The 23,777-nt window shown below is 38.3% G+C and overlaps 1 protein-coding gene across 5 annotated transcripts in view; it reads left to right on the plus strand.

The window, feature by feature from the left end:
* The window catches only part of RNF180 (ring finger protein 180), a 79,330-nt gene extending 57,999 nt beyond the window's left edge, over positions 1–21,331 (plus strand). Inside the window, exons 7-9 of one of the 5 annotated variants that reach the window (XM_064438306.1) lie at positions 18,049–18,197; positions 19,534–19,576; positions 20,371–21,331. In XM_064438306.1, the coding sequence (XP_064294376.1) occupies positions 18,049–18,197; positions 19,534–19,539 (155 nt within the window). In that variant the 3' untranslated portion in view covers positions 19,540–19,576; positions 20,371–21,331. Of the gene's footprint in view, positions 1–18,048 lie in introns of all 5 variants that reach the window. The other 4 variants (XR_010370582.1, XM_064438305.1, XM_064438304.1 and 1 more) reach the window with 4 other exon arrangements.
* Positions 21,332–23,777: the final 2,446 nt, after the last annotated feature.

Genomic DNA, 23,777 nt, shown 5'->3' on the forward strand with positions numbered 1-23,777 from the left:
TTGATACTGAAAATAACAAGAAACACTCCTAGCTATCAAAAATGAGCAAACTTGAGAAGTTTGAGGACTGGTAGATCATCTTTGGTATTGTGCAGAGGGGAAGCTGTTGGCAGGAGAAACAATGATGAGTATTTCTTTAACAGCAGATAATGTAGTGTAGATTTGATACTGAGCTTATTGGTTTATTGTAATACATTATGTATATGACATAGTTCATATTTGTCCCATAGTGCCATATGAATTATGTCTTTTATAAATATGAAAAGCTACCATGCTGACCTTTGTACAAAACATAAATAATTAAAAATAAAAGGAAGCTCTGGAGAGGTCGTACAGGTTCAGTATTGTGCTACTTGAAAATGGACATGTCATTCCAGAAAGGTAATTCAGAATGCTGGATCTGTGTGTCTCCAAATGATAGCCTAAAAGTCCCACACCAAATAGGAACATGATTAGATCTAGTTATTAGGAAACCTGAACCACATAGCTGTGTGAAACTTTGTCTTTGCCTTACTAAATGCAAGTGTTGCTGCCACGTCTCTGTCTTCTGACTTTTGATTTAAATAAAAGCTACTTCAGGGTTTGTGTCAGCTCAAAATGCAAGTGTATAATATTTTCTTCCTAGGCTGCTTTTTTGGGCTTACATCTAAACTGTGCTTGGCAGCTCCTAAAGTTCTGTATTTGATTTTCTTAAATTTGCTTATGTTCCCTGCCTCAGGAGGCTCCCAGGGACTTTACAGGCATAGAAGACTGAGCATACTGGCAGCAAAAGAATTCTGACACCATATTAGATGCCCTCCCAGATGCAAACCATAATATCATTGAGAGTGGTGGGGGAAAAAAAGGCTACTTAGATTAAGTTGTGTTTGATTAGGAAGGTAACAGCCTAATAAGATGTTAGAGTTCCAGAAGGCAAAATACAAAGAATGGGAAGAAGAACAGGCTGGCTACATGAGTAGAGTGACTGGAGTGAAAAGGTATATGATTACAGTGCTTAGAAAGTGAAAAAAAAATTGCGGGTTTGCATGAGAGAATAACTGCCTCTTTATAAGACAATACTGCATTGTCAAAGAAGAAATTCTGTAGCCCTGTTAGAAATGCATATGCGCTTTTGTCTAGTTCATATCCAGCAGGCTCAGTGGTCACAGGGAATCTAGCATCTCTTTCCAAACTTCGTATGATTCCAGTTGTCCATATGACCAAACCTCTTCCACATTATTATTGTAATACTTCTCACATAAAAGATGGTAAACTTTGAACAGTAAACTGCTCATCAGAGATGCTAGACCTAGACCTAATTAGATTGGGATGCAGGGAGAGAAGGATGGCTGTTGAGAATCTTGGATTACATAGAAGATTTATTAGTTTGAACTAGTTTAGACTTTCTGAACATTGCAGGACTGCTAGATAAAATCAAGCATCTTATCTTTTTCCTTACCTTTTGCCCTGAACTGATTCACTGAGCCAAACAGATTTTGTAATCAATATGTGAGTCTTCTTTCATATGAGAATTTCCACAAGGAATGTAAAATTATCTTCTAACTGAAAAAAACCCCAAACATCCATAACTTTTGAGATTTTATACAAAAAGTAAGAAACCTCAGAACTGGAGCACTTTTGTGCTTTCAAGCTGATGAATAATGCTCCAGAGCACTTTGTCCTTATTCTGCACTGTATTTTTTTTTAATTAAAATTATTAACAGAATTCCCATTTTTTTAATAAACATTGCATATGGCATTGCTCTGTATATGGTATACTGTATTTGGTCAAGGATAGATTAATGATAAAATAGAAATGCTATTCAAGATTGAAAGCAGATTTTCTTTTTGCCATTCAGATTTTTAGTAGATGTGAAAGTTAAGAAGCTAATTTTAAATATTCCTCTAAAATGTTCTGTTTTATGTGAGATAAACAAAGATATTACATTTAGTTATTGTTTTGAGTATTGGAACTTTTAAAAAATGTAATTGCACAATAGAAATAACATCTCAAATAATGGTTTCCTTAAATAGATTTAAAAATAAATAAATGGTGTGGTCTGAATAGGATAGCTAAATAGGAAATATGCTCAACTGGATCCTGTTATAATATATTTATAGTTTAATAACATCATAAGTGTAGCCTTTGCATGCCATTACATTGGAGTTGCATTCTATAAACACTGTACAGTCACAGAGGTTCACAAATTAAGGGTAAGTCTCCAAAAGTAATTTGATACCAGAAATGTGGACTAAAAGAAGTGTTAAGTATCATTTAAATTGAAAATACGACACTTAATTTGACAGTGACTTTGTTGTAGTCAAGCACAGAATTAAAAAAACAGACTGAGACAGTTAGGGTACTGGACTGAAGAGGGCACTTTCAGTAGCTTTTGCATAAATAAATGAGATGGAAATACATTGACGAGACCAGACATACAGGATAGAGTAGTCAAGATAGTGGTGGCAATCTTGTAAAAGGGTGCTGGCTGTCTGCACGTAGAGAAAGATTGTAGACATGCCTGAAGATAAGTACATAGCTAGGTGTTCAGAATGAGAGAAGGGTATTATGAAACCTCTTGAGTTACAGCTCTTGGTAACTTTCAAGATATAATTATTCCTAGGCTAACAGGAAATTCCCTTCAACTGTTTTTACGCTAACATATTTATTTAAAGTATGATTATTAAATTGAAAGTAGGAAAGTCTATTTAGAAATAGAGTAATTATTTTTATGGGTTTTTTTTAAATGCTTAATCTAGAAAAAATTCCGTGTTGGATACAATAAAATCAGTGCTAGTTCTTTACTGATCTAATCTGTTTAGTGACTTAATAAAAAGCTATTGACCCCTGTATCAGTCAGGGATTGCAAGATACAGTGTTTTCAATGCCTGCTAATACCAGTAGAAATTCCCACTGCCCCAGTAGGTCACATCTGCCATGCCCTTTTATGTAATCATTCGGTAGAGAAAAAGGTATGCAATTTCCTACATATTTTGAAAGAAATGTTGTGAAAGTGAAAGCTTTTAATAATACCTGTTGATATATTTGTGTATCCTGTTTTTAAAATTGGGGTACAACACTTGAAAATCTACTTTCTTGATTCATGATTCTTGTTATAATGATTTTAGTTAGATAGGCAATAAAGGAAGAATGTTAACAGCTGTGAAAGTTTCCAGCAATAAAATTACCTCAACTAGATTTTATCTTCATAGTTCTCTGTTTAAAAAGAAGGAAAAAGCAGTACTGGTTTTCAAGTTTCTGATGCTGTGATTTACTGAGAAGGAAAACAAGATAGCTGTTTCTGAAAATACAGGGTGCAGCATTGATTTTAGCTATAAATTTGTGCTGGTTTTGGCTGAGAAGGGGTTAATTCTCTTCACTGTAGTGCCTGTGGTGGTCAGGGACCTTTCCAGCTTCCCACGCTCTGCCACGTGGGCAGGAGGCCGGGAGGGGCGGGGCCACGGCCAGGTCAGCTGACCCCAACTGGCCAATGGGATGTTCACCCCATACCATGTGACGCCACGGCCAGTACATTAACGGGGCAGTTGGCGCGCGGCGGGGCGGTTGTGGGTCAGGCACTGGCGGCGTTGGTTCGGCGGGCGGTGAGCGGCTGTGACACGTGCTGTTGGTTTGGGTTGTTCATTCCCCGTCGCCCCCACCCGCCCCGGGTTCCGCCTCGCTCTCGTTATTTTCCTTTCATTGCGTTGTTGTTGTTGTTGTTTTATTTTAATTATTAAACTGGTTTTATCTCAACCCACGAGCTTTACCCTTCTGATTCTCTCCCCCATCCCGCTGGTGGGGGAGTGAGCGAGCGACTCTGTGGGGCTGAGCTGCCGGCTAAACCATAACAAAAGCGTAATGCTAGAGTGTAAGAAGTCTCTCAGAATAATCCTTATATTGAGCTATTTTTCCCAAGTCCTGCTATTCCATCCTTCCTTATTGCACTCTTTTCTTTCAGTTAATTTCCTTACTTTTGTATTTCTTTGCTTTAAATTGTTTGTTCCTTTGTCATACTACTCAAGACTGCAGTTGTGGGACGGTGCAATGCTTCTTCACCAGAAGGCTTTCCATTTTTAGCCAGGATCCATCAGATTCTTCAATATAGCTTGTGGAATAACAAAAAGCTGATCTGCACACATGCATTTCTCACAAGATGCATTTACAGTCTACAGCCTTCACAGTAAGTGAATTTTCTGCCTCAAGGAGACACATTACTGGGAAGCGTTGTCCTTGAGCATCTGTTGTGCCTATAGTACACTAAGCCAGAAAACACAGAATCCAAGCACTGCTGGTTAAGTGTTTCTTAGGTCAGCTGCACTGACGGCAACTTTGTCATTTTGCTGGTTTGTCAGCACTTAGACCCTAATATTTGCACCCGTTTTCCTTGCCCACAAGTCCTTTCAGCTCGAACAGGTCACTGGTAAGAAACACAAACCTGATTTCTTGATTCCAAGGTCCCACTTGGGTCCCATGGAGCAGCTGTGCTCCAACTAGCCTTTAAGCCTTCACTTCTGCACCTCACTGAGCAGAAGTGAATCTGAAAGAAAAACAAAATAAAAAGGAAGGGGAACTTTAAGGTACAAAAGTCAGTGCCACAGAGATGTCCTAAGCTCCAGCCCTATTAGCACCGCCACTTCCTGCTGTTTTGCCAACAGTGTTAGTACAAAGCATTAGGTAAGTATCAATAGCCTGTCTTATCTTTTAAGCTGTTTTGCGTAGGCTCTTCTTTAGAGACTTCTTCAGAGACACAGTCCCATTAGAAAAGATGCTTTGTGGCCTTTTCCCAGTTCTGAAGTCTGCATCCAGAGCTACCCTGTGTAGGAGAGTGATATACCTCTCAGAAATTACAGCAGCTCAGTTATCTCTATTAGTTCATCAGTGCATTGAAGGGAATCAAATTCTAGCTTATCTATATGTGTCATGAAGATTGCTTATTTCCATTTAACAGTGATATTATAAGACTGCTGTACCAGGAATATTAATTGCTATAATTATGCAACACCAAGGATTGTGATAGAATGGCCATGGCAAAAAAAAAAAGCATACTGTAGCCTTTCCCCACATATATCTTGACATGTTCCTGAATGGATGTTAGATTGGCATCTTTAGTTCTGCTTAGGGAACCAAGTGTTCATACTGGCTGGTAAGACAAACTGAACATTTTAGACTTCTTACGCAGTCGTGGTCCCATAGCTGTACCAGAAGGATCCAACTGAACTTGTAGGGGAGTTAGATGTATCGTGCTTTTTACCCTGCAGCTTACAAATTCCAAAAGCCTTTTAAGAAGGTTTGTTTCTGAAGATGCTTGAAAACACATGGCTGCGTTCAGGATAAGATGGAAAGTCCTCTCATCCATTAATAGCTGGTTAGAAGATGCCAAACAAAGGATGGAAATAAACGATTCATTTTTTTCACTGCAGGGACATTAGCAGTCTGGTCCTAGGTGGGTATATGGTACAGTTCATACTATCCCGCATATTTGTTACTAGAAGTGGAGGTGATACCCTTTGCTTACAATACTGCAATATTCAGGATAATAAAAATGAAAGCCATGTGCAAACAGTGGCAGAAGACTCTTGTGATACTGAGTTATATTCAGCAATGTTTACATTGTTTTCCTTTCATTGCAAAAGGAGGTAGTAAACTGAAAGAGTACAGAGAAGATAAATAAGAATGCCAGTTTTAAATTACTTCCTGATGAGGAATGTGTAAATAGACTAGAATGCTTCAGCTAAAACAAGAGATGATTGAAGAGGGAGGATGATAGAGGTAATTAAAATCATCAGAGCCATAGCAGAAGTGAATGAGCTGCTGTTATTCACTGTCTCATAATAAAAGAACTAGAGAAGATTAAATAAAATTATCATGACCCTAGAGCATGGGTTCAAATAATGGCAAATTCTTGGAAGAAAAGTGGAGTAAAGTGTATTAAAGATACCACATTTGCCTGTGGAGATCCTTGAACTGATGGTCCCTGGGAGCTGAGATAGAATACCAGGAAAATATTGCAATATGCTTGCCCTTTACTTTTGTTCTTTCCTTGCCATTCATGAATTCCTCATTCTTTGACCTTGTCAGAGAAAGAATGATAGGGTAGGAAGACCTTTAGTCTACCCTTAGGATGCCTGTTCTTATGAGATATCCTACAATTTGATGACAACAGTGTCTTCTGTTACAATTTTAACTTAGGCATCATAAAAGGATTTTAGGTATTTATCAAATAAGATTCCATAAATACTTCTTATTTGCCTTCTACAGACAATTGAGAACTTTACATAATCCTAGTTAAACCACCTTAGGTAAACTTTGAATTACTAGCTTTATGAAGTGGTAGTCTTTCATCACAGAATCTGCGTAGAGCATAAAATATCTCTTGGCCTTAATTTTTTCTGTTTTGCGTTAGATTCTGCTGAGACTAGTTCACATTATGATGGGTCTCTGTGAACCAGTGGAAGCAAAGGTGCCTTCTGTCTTCATCACTGGCAGGAATTAGCAAGTATCTTTCTGTGCATTTTAGTGGATGTGGGGAATGATCCTTGCCAGCTATACCAAACAGAATGGCAAAAAAGATAGATTGTGGCCACTGAGCAATGACAAGTAAAATTGGCTATATTCCTAATTACCTATGAATTCCTAATTAGCTATGATCATGTTTAGTAAAGGTTATTTCAGACATCCTTCCCTAGCACGCTCCCCCAATCCACTTAGGACTGAAATGCACTTGCATAGGAGAGCAGTTTGTACTGAAGCAGCCCCTAGAGAATCTCAACTCTGCCGGTGTAAACAAATCTTACCTTGAAAGTTTAGTTTGCCTGGTGTTAAGTCCTTTGATTTGATGCCTCATAGAAATCCATTTACTATAAGAATAAGCAAGAATTTTTGTCTGAGAATAGATTGTAGAGGTATCAGTTGGCTTCATAGCTATCAATGAGTTAATAAAGCAGGAAGGACATCTACATTGTTTCTGCTAGCTAACATACCTAATATGCATGTTTCATTCTTCTGTGCCAGTGACACAGATAGGTCCATGCCGTTCCAAAATTTGGACGTGAACACAAGTTCAGTTTGATCCTAGAGCACTTACTGGGTAGAAAACTGCTAAGATTTCCAGAGCAATATGGTACTTGCATAGCATAATTATAAAAAGTGAGGCAATATTTTTTGTGCAAGGCAGATTTCTGAAGTCCCCTAAAAGTGAAAACAAAAGCTGACATTTGAATTTGGTGAAGGAAAAAAGAGGCATGAAAGCACTCAAGGTGATGTGTGAGAATAATAAGCAAGAAAAGGTGATCATATTTTTATGATATCAGAGCAGATTAAGCATACATTCTCAAAGAAGCAAGAGATGAGCAAAAAGCAGAGTAAAGTCAGGTGACTTTTGGTGAATATCTTAGCTGAGTAGATAAAGATGGATGTTTCAAGGATATGAAGGCTTTTCAGACAGCTGTTCCCTTAAAACCTTGGTCAGCTTCCTAAAAATTGGTTAAGTACTGTCAGCATCAGAAAACTTTCAGTTCAGAAAAAATGCCAGCTTTCTCAAATGGCCTTGTGCTTTGTATTTTTCATTCTCTGGAGGGATTAATATTTCTTTTGTTTGCTCAGATGGGAAGTAGGAATTTTTGGAGTTGACATTAGCTAAAGCTGAATATGAATTTGTTTGAAGATAATGGCATGGTTCCAAGATAGGTCATTCACCAGTTTCTCTGGAGGAATTAAGGGAGGCATGTTGCCAGACAGATAGATTTGCAAATAACTAGATGCTTCATGTAGATATACACAGCCTTGTCTTACAGAGGGGTGTGGTGAGGCCCTGGCATGCCTATCTTGTGTATTCCCTCTGACCTTTGCTGTTAGACTGACCCTGTCTTAAGACAAATAGAGCCAATTCATTAATTTATTTTTAAGACAGTATTTGCGTTACTATTATCTTACAGCGTTCCACTAAAATTGGCTTAAAATATTAAAGCCTTAAGCACTGAAAAGCTTGTGGACCACAGTGTATAACTCTGCAAAGGTTTTGTTAAATTATCTACAGTATTAAATTAATATTTTTTTAATATAGCAATCACACAAGTCAAGAAATAGGCATCTAAAGAGAATTGAGCAGTATGCCAAGCAGATTTACACTAGAGACAAGCATTGGTATGAGATCCTTTTTAATGCAATTTTATTCTTATTCAGTCATCTTGAGCTATTATACTAAGCCTACCTATACGTATCAGTAGCTTTTGCCTCTACATATTTTGTTTGGTAGCAGTCTGAACAAATGAAGCCTGAAGTGATGTTAGTAGTTAGGGAGGAGTTGTACGGAAGAATGAAAGTAGAGGAAGATGATGCCATTACAGTAATATGATACAAAAATGGTGAAAGCTCTTATGGTGATAATTTAGCAAGAGTTGCTGACAGCTGAAATAGAGTATTTGGTCAGCTTGGGACATGACAAATGTAAAGAAAAGATAAATTTGCAACATGATTTTTAGAAATGTTCAGTGATAAAAATAGGAACAGCAGAAGAGGGTATTCATGATGAACAGTGTTCGAGACCATGATGAATAAGAGATTTAGTGAAAAGGCAGTGGAAGAGAAATGGAAAATAGATAAATTAATACGAACATTCATAGAGTCACAATATTCTAAATACTTTTAAAACTTAATTTTTCATATGGATTTTGGTGCACATATCATGGAAAGTTAAATACTTCAGGTTGCTGTTTGAGATTCCCTGGTTTTCATTGTTTCAGTCTTTGCACTGTCATGGCAAGAAGAGAAGTTGTCCACAAGTTAAATTCACTGTTAAGATACAGTTTATCTACATGCAAATGTGATTACAAATCCCCATCTTAAAGGCAAATGTGTGAAAATTACCATAACTATAATATGTATGTCATCAATATAAATGTAGAAAACTTACCTTTAAAATTAAAGGAAGACTTTTTGTGGTCTACAATGTACGCAAACTGTGCATTGACATCCACGATGTGATCTCACAGGGAGACCATGCAGCTTTGTTTCTTGGTATCAGTCTTCAAGACTATAAGGATTGCAGTCAGAATCAGTATTGTGAAGGGGAGGGCAGCTAAAGAAGCCAATGTTTCATTTATTCACAGAGCTGGTTTGCACCCTAAAAAAACAAGGACACACATTTCAGTTACTGTATATTATTTTTGTTTCATCTGCATATTATTTCATCAGCCTTAATTGAATTTTGAAATAAAGTGGTTTTAAAGTAGGAGAGTAGGTTTTGCTACAAATCATTTTTAAAAGCTATTACAAGATGTCCTATGTGTTTTGTACTTAGTGTGTTATGGTTTAGGGGAAGAAAGAAAAGGCAAACAAATAATTCACTTGGTTACTTAAAAATATCTGCTTGCAGACTGGCTATCAAAATTCCTTCATGGCTTGCACAGTCAAATGACTTTTACATTGTGAAACATTAGATTAATTACTCCTGGTTTAGTATGCATCCCAGCACTTAAACTAGCCAATTAGCTTGCAATTGTGAATATTGATAATTATAGAATAATCACAAATATTTGGACAGAGTATGTTTTCTAAGCTCATTCTGCCCTCCCACAGTCCTGTTGCTTATTGATTCATTTACTTCCAGGGAAATAAACAGCCCAAGATAGAAAAATTTTGCAAAATACTCAATGTAAAATGTGTATGCATGCATTTAATGTGGCTTTATGGGTTTTGTCATTTGTTTTTAAAGCTTTCTCTTTTCTTCTCCAATAACCTGATTCTTTGGTAAGATATACTAGCTAGTTTTATGATTTGTGTTTTAATCAGTAAAAGCTGAATTATTAGTCTGTAATAGCAGGAAGTAACTGCCTTCACACATTTTATTTGGTTATTTACTTAATATTCAGAGTGTCACTGTTAATCTATGGCAGAGGCACTATATTTATTATGTCTTAGAATGCGAACTAATGGTAGGAACATGCAAAAAACTTCATTTGTAAACAGTCCTCACTGAAATCCAATGAGCTGTATTTGAATGGGAAAAAAACTTGTCTTCATTTCATATCCAGAGTAAAACTGTCAGATCTCTTTGTCAAGTGTAAATATTTGTAATTTTGAATGAACGAAATGTACAGTATTTCACAGAGGAAAAATACTTTAATTGAAAAGTTGCCTTCTCTCTGTCCTGAAGGCCTAGGAGGTGTTAACTGCAGTGATTAACAATAAATGGTCCAACGAAATGCTGAATTAAAGTATGGCTTTTATGTATTGATGGGTAGTATATCACCTTAAACCCCAGGCTTATTTTGGTTACATAACTCTGTAGAAAATGTCAGAGAATAGCTACAAAAAAGGCATAGATTATCATATTTATAATCTTGAAATAATATGGAAAGTTAGAGCAGCATGAAATAAATATTTTTAAGAACTGTAACTGCTACAAGAACTTCTATGAATTTTTTTTTTTTTCCTTTTAATTCCTAAGTGATTTCTGGTTCATTTGTGTATTACCTCTTCCTGGATCCATTTAGGATTTATAATGTTTTAAGAGAGTAGAGGTGTTTCTTAATTAAAGTCCCAATATTTATGCAGATACTGATTAGCAAGCAGCATTATTTGCCTGGTGGTTGATTCTGTAGGACTGCAGTTTTTATAAGCTTTTTGCTTCGACAGATGAAATGTATGTCAGTTAGTGGCATTACCACATTTTGAGATTTCTGCATAGTTTTGTCTGTAGCATGATGTTCTTACATCAAATGCCTTATGAAAGTCACAAAATAAAAAGCTAATTGTAACAGTGGAGAACAGTGGTTCCTAACCAGTCTGTCTTATAAAAAGGAGTGCCCCTTATGCAACCAAATCTTGTGTCCCATATGAAAGGCTTCAGGACATGGCTTTTTCACATTTTCACAATGATCAGTTGTTTTTCTAGACCCTTTGCAGACAATGTTCTTTGACAACTTGAAAAGCAGTTACTGTGTATTCCCCGCTAAATTGCCTGCATGCTGCTTATTTGTTCACGTACCAAAGGACTCTGTATCATATGCACAGTAAGTTTGATAAATTGCATTTTATACATGTGCAAATAACTGCTTACACACAATTTATCTCTTTGGGACTGTCGCAGATGTCAACATTTAAACCAAAAGCCTTGCAAAAGTCCTATAGCTAAAGACAGACGTTGCAGTGAATATAACAATGGTTTCACATAAGGCTTATGTCCAGCGTAAGTACAATCTACACCCAGGTTTTCTAAAGTCCAACTGGTAGCAGAAAGTAGGAGTGGATTCTGGGGATGGAAAAGGAGTGCATTAGGCCATTGTGTAAATTTAGTCACACGTGGATATAAGGTGCTGGCAGCCAGTGACAGCCCACAGGTAATATCAGAAGGGCAAAAGCAGAGAAATATTCAAAGAGAGCAGAGAGAAAGTGAGAGGAAGGTAGGAGGTTCTGGTGTGCATCCTGGGGCAAGAGGAATTTGGAATTTGAAGGCTGTCTAGAAAAAAATGAGATTTTTACTTCTGACACAATAGGTGGGTGGAGCTGAAATATCTGAGGCAGGAGAGTAGGGAGGTTCAAGCGCTTCATGTAGGAGAAGGAGAAAAGCTAAAACTCTGGATCTAGGAAGTTTGGTGATTGGTTTGAGTGGCCTTGGTTTGGGTAAGGAACTGGATGCATTGGGCATTTGAGTGTGGTGGAGGGCTTGAGACATGAGATCTGGAGTCAGTGAGACGTGCTTGCAGGCATTCACACAGGGTAAGTGCCATACTCTCATAAACCTCTCTAGTAATATATGCTTTTTTCCTTTGTTGGAAATACAGATCTCACAGCTCATATTAACTAGCAAATCTTGCAGTGTAGCTATTACGTTAGCATAACCACAATATGATGCTGCATGATGTGCATATAGGAAAAGGCTGGTGGTTATGCAAGAAACTTAGGATGATACCTCGTTTGTGACAGCAGTATAAAAACACTGCATCCTTGAGAAAAGTACAGAATGGTGGGAAATGTTGGCCCATTTCTCCATGCTATCATCAGGTCTGCAGATGACTACAAATTGGAGGAACTGCTGATAGACTCAGTGGCAAGGCTGCTATTCAGAGAGACCAAGACAGGCTGGAGAAATGGGCTGAAACAGTAAAGCAGGTGCTTCAGCAGATAAAGTCCCTTTCAGCAGGGCATGTAAGAAGAAAAGTACACCACAGTAGAATATGGAAAATATGATGTAAAAGATCATCTAGCAAACTACATTGGATTGTTGCTGGAATCCCACAGCAGTCTGTGCAGTTCGGAATGTTCATATGTGAGTTGGAAAAGCAATACAAATAAAGCTGTTAAAGTTTATTAGTGGCACTGATGATAGTAAGTATGAACTTGATGGCTAACAGTTCTCTTGATCAGCAACCTTGAGGAGGCAATGGAATGCATTCTCACCAGCCTGCAGAGGACAACTAATTGCAGGAAAGGCTGGTAGACTCAGCAGCAGGGCTGCCATTCAAAGAGACCTAGACAGGCTGGAGAAATGTGCTGAAAAGAACCTTGTGAAATTCAGCAAGGACAAATGCTGATTCCTGCAGCTGGGAAGGAAGAGCCCCTGGCAATGAGACAGGTTGGGCACTGACAGCCTGGGGAGAAGCTCTCTGGAAAGGACCTGGGCGTCCTGGTGGAGAGCAAGCTGTGCCTGAGCTGGCACGGTGCCCTGGTAGCAAAGAAGGCCAACAGATTCCGGCGCTTAATGAACAGGAGCATGATGTATTGTTGTGGTTTAGCCGGCAACTCAGCCCCACACAGCCACTTACTCGATCCCCCACCAGCAGATGGGGGAGAGAATCAAAAAGGTAACGCTCTTGGGTTGGGATAAGAACAGTTTAATAATTAAAACAACAATAACAAAAATGCAATGGAAAGGAAAACAATGAGCGGGGCAAAACCTGGGGGGAGAGGGGGGAGGGAGGGAATGAACCACCAAAACAAACTGCCTGTGACGCAGCCGCTCACCGCCCGCCGACCCGACGCTGCCCCTCCCTGAGCCGCCAACTGCCCCCCTTAATACACTGGCCATGGTGTCACATGGTAGGGAATGAACCTGCCATTGGCCAGTCGGGGTCAGCAGCCCCCACCGTGGCCCCGCCCCGCCCAGCCCCCCGCCATGCGGCAGAGTGCGGGAAGCTGGAAAGGTCCCTGACCACCACAGGCACCACAGTGAAGAGAATTAAACCCTTCTCAGCTAAAACCAGTACATGTATGAACAGCAGTAGATGAGAGAAGTTTCCATCCCCTGCTACTCAGCAGACCACATCTAAAATACTGCGATTTTGCTCCCCTGCCCCTAATGCAGGGAAGACAGCAGTAAATTGGAGCAGGTTTAGCGGAGGGACATCGGGATGCTCAGAGGTCTGGAGCACCTGACCTGTGAGGAAAGGCTGAGGGAACTGTCTTGTTCAGTCTGGAGAAGGGCAGGCTATGGGGAGGATCTCTGGGCAGCCTTACTGTACCTATAAGAAGACCACCAAGAGGACAGACCAGCTGTTCACAGTGGTATATGGCAGGAGGATGAGCAATAATGGATATGGGAGGTTCAGACTGCAAGTAAGAAAAACACTTTCACTGTGACAACAGTCAAGTGGTGGAGCAGTTGCCCACAGAGGCTATGCAATCTCCATAATACGTAATATTTACTTTGATGAGCTGTAAATTAGCTATTGCCACTTAAGAAAAGAGATCTGGGTAATATTGTGATTAGTTTTCTGAACACATTCAATGTATAGCCATAGTCAAAAGGTAAGCAAGAATTATTAGGATTGTAACAAAATGGAAAACATTGTAATTGTCTAGATTTGTGGTGATCCCACATCTCCAATTTTGCATATAAGTTTAGATTATGTCATCTTAAAAAAGGGTAGAGTAGGGTGAAGCATAATGCGGAAAGGATGATCTGAAGTATGGAAACTTTTCCATACACAGGAAGTTTACAAGTTTTTTGTTTGGAAAGGACATTACAGGAGACAGATACAAGAGGTTTGTAAAATTATGAATGGCATAAGGATGTTTTAGGAAAGATTGTTCACTGTCTCTCAGAGGCATTCTTGCATTAGCAATTATAGCAGCCGTAATAGATAAGGTAAAACAATTGGCGCTGAGGGCCAGATATCCACATTTGCATTTTAGGGAACAGGAGCAACTTACTTCCAGTCCCAAGGGCTGAATGCCCATTAGTGGTTGAAGCATATTACTGGAATACATCAGAGCTCCTGGAGCTCATCTTCTGGTTTAGTTCAACCTGAAAATAAATCAGTTTGTTTGCTCTAAGACTACTCCATCAAGGGACATTAAGCGCAGTAAGTGGAGGCAATATGAGATCCGGTTCAAAAGTATGAACAGACACATGTAAGGAAAGAAAATCCTGTCAATGCCGTTTTAACACATTGTTCTGACCACAGCTTCCAAACCGCTGAGGTCCTAAGCTGCTGGTTGCTGCAAGGGCACGTATGGGAAGGTGTCAGTCTGTACTTGTCTTTTTCCTTACAGTCTCTCAGTAGCTCTATCTATCTGCTGCAGCTCCTAATCAGAAAGAAGTGATTGCATCAAAATGACCTTGGTACCTCTGATTACCTAAGGACTCTTGTTCTTAGGTAATTTAATTTTACATGAGCACTTACAATGTAAACAGTTATTATAGTTTGCATATTATTCATTTGAGCACATTTTTAGAGTAAAATTTTCCATCTTGGTATTTTATATTCTTTAGTCATAGCAAAATGAGGTCAGTAAATTTATAAAACTGGGAGAATATTTTAAGTTGTTTGCAGTCTTATTTTAAGTATTGCTTGTACTTCAGCAGGAGGTTGCAAAAACTTTGGCAGGGACACATGCAACAGATGTGCCTATTGATGCTGTGGTGAAAATCCTTTTGATTTGCACGCTTTGGTGGGTATAAAAGTGTGACTTGCACACAACGTTGTTTTTGTTATCTAGTAACAGGTTTCCACTAACAGTCTGCCAGACTCCACTGGCACTGTGCATGCATATTCATGTGATTTGAGTGGAAGTTCTTGTTCAGAGTATAGCAACATAGCAATGCACAAAAAAGTTATGTAAAATATGTGTTTTAACAAATACATGCCTGTGTAGGAATAATTTACAGACTGTATTCATCAAATAAGATAGGGTTTCTTTTTAGAGAAAGGATCACATACATTAGAAGTGATTTGAAGCTCCCTCAGCTCTTCTGTTTCATAATTCAAACCCCTAATCCATGTTGCTCTACAGTTTTTGAGGAACTCTCCAGCTCTCAAGTTTTTATCTGCAGATGGCTAGATTCAGACACAGAGACATGGCTTATTTCCTCTCTAGTTGGAGAGACAGACATCTGAAGGTATTTTTCATGTCAGAATTTATTAAAGACAGTAGTCACAGTGTGGATCGTAGAGTCTGCAGTAACCTTTGTGCATGATCGTACAGGGTTTCTAAATCTGATCCTTGGTTTCAGTACTGTACGCAAGTTTACTTGGTAATATACTTCAGGGAAAATAAACAGTTCTCGTTCTTTGTTAGCCTCTGCTAAGTCCTAGAATTCAGTTTACATAACAGTTGTACTATTGACATTTTCAGCTGAAGCGTAATCAATTTACAGATGGTAAAAAAGAGACTGTTTCAGCAACAGAACTGAAATCTGCTCCACATAACTGATGATGAACATTCAATAGCTTTACTCACACTGAGGGAAGCTACAAGGATTACACATGGTGTATAGTAAGCAGTACCTGGTTGTGTATTTACTTTTAATACAGCACCAAAATTTTTTTCTGTGGCTTTCTATAGGAAGAGCAATTAGAGAATAGCCAGTTTCCTACACTGAAATTGCTGTTCTTGAACGCCGAATGATTACATTACAAAGTCTAATCTGTGATAAACCCAGTGCAGGTTTGCTTAAGGTGAGTTGCACAGACATACATACCAGGAATAGCATTTGTCCAAATCTTGTAGAAGTCAAGGGCTACCAAGTCAAAACTAATGTGGCGACATGTTTGCATAGTTCCCTGATTATCCCTACTGATCTAAAAACAGCCTCTAGCATTTTGTGTTACATTAAGTATAGAAATAAACAAAAAGAAAGCATGGGTAGCAATCTTGACTAAGGCCCTCCAGAGAGGATAATATACACTAAAATTCATCAGTGAAAGGCAAAGTGAATGATACAGCATTAGTGACAAAATGTTAATGTCATTTGCAAGTTAAATTTAATAAGTAGCACGTAACAACAGAAATCTAGGTTTCTATTTGAAAATAATGTTTAAAAAGTGTTAGAAAATAAATTAAGAAAAAGTACAGGTTTGAAATTGAGACTTTTTAAATGAGCATTTTTCAAGTAAATTACAACTTGGCAGAAAGATATTTAAAGACGACTAACAATTTTCAGAATTTTTTTACTGAATTGCCAATGTTATTTTTCAGTAATCAAAGATACTGGTTTAAATTAACATATTTTTAAATTAACGTAATCTATAGGATAATATAAAGCACAAGGACATCTGTGCCACACCTTAAACAGACCTTCAGCATCTTTAAGCCGATGTGTAGCTCATGCATTTGCATAAAATTTTGTGGTATTATAATATAAAACTCGTTAAAAGTAAATCCCTGGAGTTTTTTTACCTTTTTTTTTCTAGAGTCACTATAGCATATTTAGCTGTGGGGCAAATCTTAGCCCACTTGGAGTCACTGAAAAACATTATAGAACACCATCACTCTTTTGACTAGCATGAAGATTTCATGTATAGTCTCCAAAATAAGACAAATAATATTAGAGAGATTCTGATGTATACAGATCTAGAAACTTAGTGTCTGACCAACTTGATCCAACTTGTCATTAAAAATAAAAAATAAAAAAAGTGCAATGATATAATGATGTCTAACCATGAATGATTCTCCAAAGGAAGAATTTCTGTGTCTCTGTAGTGTAGTCAAATTCCTAAATAAAGCAATCATTAAATGCATATAGGAGGGCCACTTTACCTATGCTACTTGAAATCAAAAGGTCTCTGATGAACTACCTTAAAAAGGATACCAAAGAGCGAAAATACTTTTCTTTGGAAGGCGTGGAAACAATTGTGCTATAAAAGTTCTGGACACAATATTAATTCAGGGAAAAAAATACAAAGAAACAGTATTGACTGAGGAACTACTGAAAAGGATCCACTACTGAAAAGGATTGAAATTCCAGCAAAGTTCTGCTTTAGGAAACTTTTAAAAAATATATTTCTTAATTATCCTGAATACAGTCTGGGGATGTTAAAATGAAAATTACTGGCAGGGGAACACCAATTATACACAATTATTTATATTAGTCAAAACCAAAGGACCAAGGAACTTCAAGGAGGTTTAATTAAGCCGGACTAGACAGCAGCACGGGTATAGATTAAAACTGAGGAATGCAAGCTGAGGCACACTGGTGTACTGTGGTGCACACTGAAGGGGACTCTTCCTACCCACCTTGAGACTCCAAAAGCCATTATGTCCTTGTGGAAGAGAAAAGTCTGGGCAGCTCAGCAAAGACCTGTTTTCCAAAATCAAAGAATGCATCATAAAGATTGAGAGTTACCTGAAAACAGAACGAAAATCCAGACCGGTATGACTGCATTCCCTCCTTGTCCTTCATCACAATGGGACAGATCTTCAGCCTTTGCAGTGAGGTCCCAGCCTATTTCCTGTGCCACAACCTGTTGTCTAACACAGCTGCACAGACAATTCTCTAACCTCGTATTTTGACATACACAAGAGCTATGCTACCATACTACTTACTACATAAAGAAGTCAGGAAAGGAATGAAGAAGGACCCTTTGGCAGGGCCCCACACTCAGGCCATTCTTGGAGTCACAGGATTGTTATTTCCACTTGAAAGGATGTGTTTGCATCTGCCTATATATTTTTAAGGTGTTACCAGCATACAAACAGTAATTGGAAAATTTAACCTCAGAGACATACATATCATACCAAGACATAATATTAAAGCAAGCAGGATTCCTTCCTGGGAGAACGCGGGTTAACTTTTTTTTTACTCAGTTGCTTTTATAAAGATTTTTATCACCTAGTCTGTTTTTCAGCAGGTTTTCAAAGACGCTCAGATACTGTAACAAGGAGGCATTTCCCACATGCTGCTCACAGGATGGACTACATGGACTTTGAGGATGACAGCCGTGGATGGCGGTTTGATATGGACATGGTGATAATCTACATTTATTCAATCAACTGGGTAATAGGATTTATTGTGTTCTGCTTTCTTTGTTATTTCTTTTTCCCTTTTTAGTCTGTAGTAATCACAGTTAAGGAGAATGGCAGTCATGTGAACCACAATAACATGAATAGAAAAAAACTTGATGAAGGCAAAACATTTGTTTGATATTGCATTTTTATCATTCAGAATTGTAATAGACCTCATCAAGCATGCTGTGAGGCTATTTGATACTTCTGCTATATGTGACAAAGTACTTGAGTTTGGTTCCAAATATAATGTGAAATCCAGATCGTACTTCATTCATTGGCAGTTTTGCCTTGATTTTGGTGGGAATAGGATTTACCCCTAACATATAAAATAATTAGTATGTAGAAATATAGAATACTGCATGTTCTGAGGGGAGTTCTGTGTACTATGACAGAATATGATCCATAGATCAACTCTGTGGTGACCCACTTTTCTCACGCATTGGTCCTTCAATTCCTCATACATAAAAGCAATAAAGATGCTTCCCATTTATAGTCAGATCTTTTGGGAACAAGAGATTATAAGCACGGCAGTGCTGCACCATGCATTATTTAGACATTCATCTCAGCTATTTCAATGGTATAATTCAAATCCTGGAAAATTTTGATGATAGACCTGTCAGCATTCAACTGTGGAGATGTGCCATACTTGATGCCTGAAATTTTGAGCCTATTAACCAAAAAGAAATTGTACTGCACAGTGCGCTGACAGTTCATCTTTTCAGCAAATGGCAATCAGAATGAATCAACTAACAACCCCAAGTTCTGCACATTAAAGGGACTATTTTTGTGCAGATTCGCAGACTAGCACTGTACCTTTTTTACCCATCCAGATGAGTGTGTTTGGATTCAGCAAGACGGCTGATGGAGGGCAAGCAGCAGGCCTGTTGGCTATGATGCCATGAGACACTAATCCCAGTAAATATTGGAGAAAGAAGCATTCTCCAGTGTTAGAAGTCAGTGTCATTATTAAATTGCTGTAACAATTTGATGATACTCTCGAGTGTAGGCTTTCGAGGACTATGTGTCTCCAGGGAGATCACATGAAAGAACACTATTTATTTGCACCTTTCCTGTGAAACAGTTTTAAAGCACTTTATAGTTATTCTATATAAAGATTGCTGAGTTACAGTACCAAACTGCAGCCAGTTCAGCAATCATTCCATACTTGCTGATTTACACAGTATTTTCAAATGAAAGTGAAAGAGTATCCATTAAATTATTAAAAGGATATTAGAAGATATTGCAGAATCAGGTGTTGAAGGATGATACACGGTAGTTCAGGGGTTTACTTTTCAGGAAGGTACAAGGAAATTTTTATTTCTTAGGCATGACCTGCAAAGTATGCTGTGGTTTCATCTAGAAAAGCATGTGAGTATATGTATGTAGCTCCTCTGATACCAGGATTTGTGTGGGAGACCTGTGGTTTTTCAGTAGGTGGTGTACTCCCCTGTTCTAGCAGAGAACAAGGAGAAATGTGTTGTGGAAGGTACCATCTGCCAAATGTGATGGAATGGAATGAATTCAGGGGTTTTATTAAGCGTGTGCTTATGTTTCTTTCCTAGAGCAGGGCCAGCATGGTCAGTCTCTTATACGCTACAAAGTGATCAGGACCAGAAATTTTCACTTAATCTGAAAAACAGCAGTAAATCAGCTACTAATATTTAGTTTTCTTACAGGCTGCATAAACTAAACTCTTTGAGAATATATGTGTAGAATTAAAAATTACAGGTCTAACTACACTGATGGGACTAAATAAACATTTGCCATCTTTTTTAAATATATGCAAATTTAAGGAGATATAACAATTGAAATTCACCATCACCACATAGTTATGGTTGTGACAGAAATGCATTTTCTTTAATTACAGTATATCTAGTTATCTTGTCTCTACCTGAAGGCAGTTGGTTCTAGTACTGGTGGTATTAGGCATAAAGTTTTAAAAGCTTTAAGGTTGTAGTAAAGCACTTGGTGAATTTCCCTCTTTATATTGGTACAAGCAGGTCTTTTAAAAGCTAGAGGGTTTGGGTCATAGGTTCATATTTTGCTACATGGAATTGTGTAGGTCTGTGTACTCAAATATAATCAATAATTTCAAACATCTTTCTCATCTATGCCAGGACTGGGATTCTAACTGCAATTTTTGTTTGTCTCTCTAACCTTAGGAATTTACTGCTCCTATCCCAGCAAAGAGAGGGACTGATTCACCTGTTAAGCCAAAATTGCTCTTTTGATCTCAGAAAATACTAAAATGAAAAGACGTAATGAAAACTTACTTTAACTTAGCTGACCTAGTTTAAAATTCCAGTAATAATGTAGTGTAAAACTAATTAACCAGGATATCTGATGAGGCAACATCCTTAAGTAAATATTCCAAAATATACTGAGACATAAGAAAATAGGTACTAGCTAATTATATAAGAGTTACTTACATCATTTTTAATAGCATGTTACCATGGTTTTATTCTGAAAAAGGCAACAAAGGAGAGTAAAAAATCCTGGGTAGTATTGGCCCCTTTTGTATTTCCAGTGAGAATTGATGGCTGAGGGTGGCTGCATTTTCCTAAAAGTAGGAGTGACAATTTTGTATGGCATTTCTAACTGTGTAACTCTGCCTTTCTTCGAGGCCTAAACAAAAAACTGTTTCTTGGGCTATATTGTTTTATGTTGTATTGTTGTTACTAATGACAGGGGATAATTAGTTTTAAAAGATTGAAAATGTACATAATGAAGACTGTTGCAACTGTGAGAAATACCCTCCATAGGAAAACACCTAAAAGGAATAGAGTGGAGGTATTTTCTTTTTCATCCTTTATTGTTTTTTTGAGAGACATACTTTTGTAAAAATACAATAACAATTTGAAGGCTTAAATATGGTTTTCCTTGAAGTCTGCCTGTAAAATGCTGTTGATATCTGTGGGAGCAAGAGCAGCCAGGTCCTTTGTAAGCAATTGTCTGGTTAATCTGATCCTGCTCTGCAAGCTTGTCTTTGTTATCTACAATAGTATTAAAATGTTTGCAATAAAATTTGAGTTGTTTGTAATATTTTTGCAGTCATTTCACTAGATTTTGCTTGGTAGAATTAAATTTTAATATTTATTTCAATCAATGTCTTGGTTATCCCGTCTGTTCTGTGTCTGCTTGGGGTCCAGCTAGGGTTTATTGAACTTCTTACTACTGCAGTTAACTCTTTTCATATTAGCAGCCTTTTATTTGTTTCAGTACTTTCCGGGAAATGGTCAGCTTTTGTCAGAAATCACCTTGGGGCAAGGTGTGGATCTTAACACATTCTGGCAATGAATAATCTCATGTGCTGGTGCTGTGTCCAGACCAATTAACTGTTGAAGGCAGCAGAAATCCTGGACAAGGCTAAGTTTGGCTTTGACAGGCAAACAGACTTTGTGCACACTCAGAAGTGAATGAGTTTCTTGCCTAGCAGTGGGTATATTTGTAGCTTGCCTACCTGCCAAAGATCCAGTCATCTTGCTTCCCTCACACAATTAAAAAACATATTTGCAAGCAATAGCTGCACAGGGAGTAGCTGCTGTGAAGCACAACGGATTCTTTTCCAGCAGCGTACCTGCCCAAGAAGCTGAGATCAAGTTAAGCCTTTACCAGTACACTACAAACAGACCTGAAATATTTACTGTATGTCAACAGCATTACCACAATTACTGCTACTGAGATAGAAAAAGATGATGAAGAAGCAGAGTTTAGGTTTATTTTGTCATTTTAAGAGAAAGGTAATGCTGATAATATGAACCTCTGGGAGGAAGAGTAGCTATTGTAGCTATCATGTGACAAGTAACTGTCCTGATAGTGTGTGGATGTGTTTTCAGCATCTCTTGTCCTTGGCAATCCTGACCACTTCATTACTGTGGGATGCACAGGCTCTTTTGGGGAATTCCAGGTCTGTACAAGGGCAATTGCAGGCAGATGGAAAAGGCAAAGGTAGGACATCAAGACCATTCTGCTGGTGTTCAGCCCTGTACCCAGGCAGATGCTGAGAAAAAGGAGGCGATAGGCTGTAGATAGCTCTGGGCTAGATGTGGAGCAAGACAACAAGCTCTCCGTAGAGATACTGTTTATTTAGCAGAAAGTGCTAAAACAGACAGTAATAGCAGACAGGTGCATTTAAAACTGGCTGAACAGCCAAGCTCAGAGGATTTTGATCAGTGTCACAAAGTATACCTGGAGGCAAGTAACTGGTGGTGTACCCCAGGAGTGAAACTGGGTCCTGTCCTGTTAAACTCCAGTAATGATACGAATAATGCGGTAGAGCATACCCTCAGCAAGTTGCAGAGGACAAAACTGGGAGGAGTGGCAAATACACCAGAGGGTTGTGCTGCTGTCCACTGGGACCTCGACAGGCTGGAGAAATGGGCTGGAAGGAACCTCATGCAGTTCAACGAGGAGAAGTGCAAAGTCTTGCACCTGGGAACAGTCTCACACCCCAGCACATGCTGGGTGTCACCCAGCTGGAAAGCAGCTCTGCAGAAAAGAACCTGGGGGTTCTGGTGGACACCAAGTTGAATATAAGCCAGCAATGCACCTTTGTGTCAAGAAGGCTAATGGTATCCTGGGCTGCATTAGGCAGAGTGTGGCCAGCAGGTCAAGGGAGGTGATCCTTCCTCTCTACTCAGCGCTGGTGAGGCCACACCTGGAGTGCCATGTCCAGTTGTGGGCTGCCCTGCACAACAGACATAGAGAGCTACTAGAGAAAGTCCAGCAAAGGGCCACTAAGATTGTTCAGGGACTGGAGCATCCCTCATATGAGTGATTCTGTAGAGTCATCACACAAGACTTACCAGGTTGAGGACTAGACAACTTTAAGGGGTTGTCTTTCCTCCTACTAATTGAAATCTGTGGTTGTTGCAGTTCTTTAATGGTAAGGTTCAGAAGAGTACCAAGGAAAGAACCGCATTAAATCTCATTGTATTTTTCTGGTATGAGTCATCTTAACATCAGAAATAGATATTCAAAATTTATTATTTAAACTTTTTATTATTATTATTATTTAAATTTTAAAGTCTTAAAACCTTTTTTTTTACAGGTAAAAGTTTGAATTCAAACTTCCAAAAGCACCTCCTAATTTTGGGTGCCTGAGTTCGGCATTCCCAGCATGAGGTCTTCCTTCTAAAGGGATCTGATGCAGAACTGAAGATCACATTTCTCCAAAATAGGTTCTTTAGGATTTCTTATGTTGGGAGCCAAAACCTGATAAACCTTAAATACTCCTATTTATGACGGAGTTCAGCAGTGATCCAGATCCCAGCAGAATCAATGGGAGCCATCATTTTTAAGATCTAGTTTCTCATATATATCTGCAACTGGATTTTTGTCCTACAGACAAAATTGTTACTGTAAAAGATATTCTGATGGAATTTCTGAAATGAGTTTTCAGAATTTCTTGGGGCACAAGCAAATTTAAAGTTTATATTTACTTGCATTCAGTTACTCTATGACTGAAAGTAAACTAACCTCCAGTGTCTAAGACATGTTAGGATTTCTTTGTTGCTGTGATGTAATCCTGAAAAATACTTCCTGTCAAAATGGACTTAATAAAATAACA

The sequence above is a fragment of the Phalacrocorax carbo genome, chromosome Z, assembly GCF_963921805.1.
Source record: "Phalacrocorax carbo chromosome Z, bPhaCar2.1, whole genome shotgun sequence".
Classification (NCBI taxonomy): Eukaryota; Metazoa; Chordata; class Aves; order Suliformes; family Phalacrocoracidae; genus Phalacrocorax; species Phalacrocorax carbo.